The sequence below is a fragment of the Mustela nigripes genome, chromosome 14 (genome assembly GCF_022355385.1).
Source record: "Mustela nigripes isolate SB6536 chromosome 14, MUSNIG.SB6536, whole genome shotgun sequence".
Lineage (NCBI taxonomy): Eukaryota > Metazoa > Chordata > Mammalia > Carnivora > Mustelidae > Mustela > Mustela nigripes.
Window position 1 is genome coordinate 85,884,452 of NC_081570.1, and position 3,089 is coordinate 85,887,540.

General features: G+C 58.6%; 1 protein-coding gene across 1 annotated transcript; it reads left to right on the forward strand.

The window, feature by feature from the left end:
• Positions 1-805: 805 nt before the first annotated feature.
• GPR88 (G protein-coupled receptor 88) lies at positions 806-2,809 on the forward strand. The gene is made up of 2 exons (XM_059377333.1): positions 806-1,185; positions 1,586-2,809. Exon 2 carries the CDS (start codon positions 1,655-1,657, stop codon positions 2,807-2,809), a length of 1,155 nt encoding a protein of 384 aa, XP_059233316.1. The 5' UTR covers positions 806-1,185; positions 1,586-1,654.
• The last annotated feature ends 280 nt before the right edge of the window (positions 2,810-3,089 follow it).

Genomic DNA, 3,089 nt, shown 5'->3' on the forward strand with positions numbered 1-3,089 from the left:
TTCCATTAGGCCAGGTTACCATATTCCATACTGAGTTCAGTTTTCAGATAAATGATTTTCACAGTGAAAATTAATTTATTGGGGGGGGGGTAGGAGGGAAGGATGGCTTTTATGGAAAATTTCCCATGCGGAATGATTAAATAAGAACCTGTGTCAAATTAATTTCCAACATTTGACTGCAAATCTCCACCTAAGATCACAGAATAAAAAGTTCTCAAACAAAGAGCCATCTTTGTCATTGACACTGTGCATTATTCAGGTTTCTTTCTATCTCCAACACCTACTTTTAACTTGACCATTTCATCTTTACCCTCTAACCCTTTCATTCCTGAACACAAGCCAAACTCTGGAAAGGAGTTTGATGATGAGAATAAAATCAAAATGATGACTTAAATGGAGATTTGGGGGATTTTCTGTGGATAATTGTCCCACCTTACCACAGAAAACATGAATTTCATTTAGAATACAAAGTAATTCTCCCAGCAAGTGTGAGATGGAAGAGATCAGTCCTGGGTACTGGGAGTATATTCATCCCTTGGAAAATTCTTGCCCACAGAATGCATGAGGCTAGGATGAAATATATTAGGAGCATATTAAATTTTATTTGAACACGGGTGAGAGGGGGGGAAAAAGGAAAGAAAAATGAAGCAGGGTGAAAAATCAGGTGATTGAGAGAAAGAGAGAAAAGACAAGACAGAGAAACTTGTTAATTACAGGACTTTCTGAACAAGATATTTTTTTCCTTTCACAAGATAGAAGCTATTGAATAATTCATGCCAAGCGTGGAAAGGCTGCCTTTTCCCTGGGTGATGTATAACTGAGCACGAGAGAGCTTCGTGTGGGTTCACCACATCAGGCACCACTCTTGCTTCTTGAGCTCAGCTTCTGCTTCTGCAGCCAAGCATCTCTGCTTCTGCTCCCTGCCTGCCTGCCCTTCTGGGCTTGCAGCCTGCCACTTGACTTTCCCCAGCCCTGCTGCCAGCTGAGAAGTCTCCCTGCAGCTGCTGATTTCTGCCTAGGACCATGTGTGTGGATGCTGCTTGGGAGAAGCCAGCCCTGGCTCCTGGCACTGATCCCAGCTGAGTTTCTCCTGTTGATTTGGGGACCACAGATGCTGCTGTGAGGAGGTATTTCCCGGCATCCCTGCCTCTGCCACTGCCAGCTAAGGATCAGCCCCAAAGTAAGGTACGCCCCTCAACCCCTCTCCCCTGGCATTTTCCGCTGCTGGGATATCTCTGCTTTGTCCTGGAAACTAGGGGCTCTATCTGGCAATATTCCCAACTGTGTGCGCGTGTGCATGTGCATGTGTGTGTGTATGTGTGTGTGTGTGCATGCATGAGTGTTTGTGGGGAGAAGAGGAGACTCTTGGTATTGCTCTGTCCCGGGCTTGGGCTTCCCTGGTGCCTGCCGAATGCAAAGAGGCCTTTCCCCTGGCACTGGAGACATTTCCGAGGCAGGCACCTGTCATCTGCCACCCCCCCCCCCACCCCCACCCCCCTCCCCCCCCCCCCCCCAGCCCATTATTCTGCTTCAGCCTTTTGTGTCGGTGGCAGAGGCTGAAGAGACGTCTCTGCCCTCCCCGCAGGCGGGTGTCAGGATGGGCCACGCTGTGAGAAGCTGATGCTAACTCGCAAGGTGTGAAGAGTTGGCCAGAATGACCAACTCCTCCTCCACGTCCACCTCCTCCACCACCGGGGGATCGCTGCTGCTGCTCTGCGAGGAAGAGGAGTCGTGGGCGGGCCGGCGCATCCCCGTGTCCCTTCTGTACTCGGGCCTGGCCATCGGGGGCACGCTGGCCAACGGGATGGTCATCTATCTCGTGTCGTCCTTCCGAAAGCTGCAGACCACCAGCAACGCCTTCATTGTGAACGGCTGCGCAGCGGACCTCAGCGTCTGCGCCCTCTGGATGCCGCAGGAGGCGGTGCTCGGGCTCCTGCCCACCGGCTCGGCGGAGCCCCCCGCGGACTGGGACGGCGCCGGCGGCAGCTACCGCCTGCTGCGGGGCGGGCTGCTAGGCCTGGGGCTCACCGTGTCCCTCTTGTCCCACTGCCTAGTGGCCCTGAACCGCTACCTGCTCATCACCCGGGCGCCTGCCACCTACCAGGCGCTGTACCAGCGGCGCCACACGGCCGGTATGCTGGCGCTCTCCTGGGCTCTCGCCCTGGGCCTCGTGCTGCTGCTCCCGCCCTGGGCGCCGCGACCTGGCGCCGCGCCCCCGCGCGTCCACTACCCGGCCCTGCTGGCCGCCGCGGCGATGCTGGCGCAGACGGCGCTGCTGCTGCACTGCTACCTGGGCATCGTGCGCCGCGTGCGCGTCAGCGTCAAGCGGGTCAGCGTCCTCAACTTCCACCTGCTGCACCAGCTGCCCGGCTGCGCCGCCGCCGCCGCCGCCTTCCCGGGCGCCCCGCACGCGCCGGGCCCCGGGGGTGCGGCGCACCCCGCGCAGGCCCAGCCCCTGCCCCCCTCGTTGCACCCGCGGCGGGCGCAGCGGCGTCTCAGCGGCCTGTCGGTGCTGCTGCTCTGCTGCGTCTTCCTGCTGGCCACGCAGCCGCTGGTGTGGGTGAGCCTGGCCAGCGGCTTCTCGCTGCCCGTGCCCTGGGGCGTGCAGGCGGCCAGCTGGCTCCTGTGCTGCGCGCTGTCCGCGCTCAACCCGCTGCTCTACACGTGGAGGAACGAGGAGTTCCGGCGCTCCGTGCGCTCCGTCCTGCCGGGCGTCGGCGACGCGGCGGCCGCCGCCGCTGCCGCCACGGCCGTGCCCGCGGTGTCCCAGGCGCAGCTGGGCACCCGCGCCGCCGGCCAGCACTGGTGACCCGGCCAGGGCCCGCGGGAAACAGGGATGCCGGCTTCCAGCGTCCTTGGTCGGCATCGCCTCCTGCCCTTGTAAAGTACCCCCTGTCTGAACGAAGACTCCTGCAGGCCAAGCCCGATAAATCGGTGCGAAGATTTCGCCTTTGACCCCAGTGGAATACCTGGGAACCGAGGTCTCTCCCTAAATGGGGTCCCCGAAGTCACTTTGAACAGCCACCTGGTTTTTAGCCTTTGTTTCTGTGTTTTAGAGAAACCCTAAAGTCGAAACACCGGAAACTTCA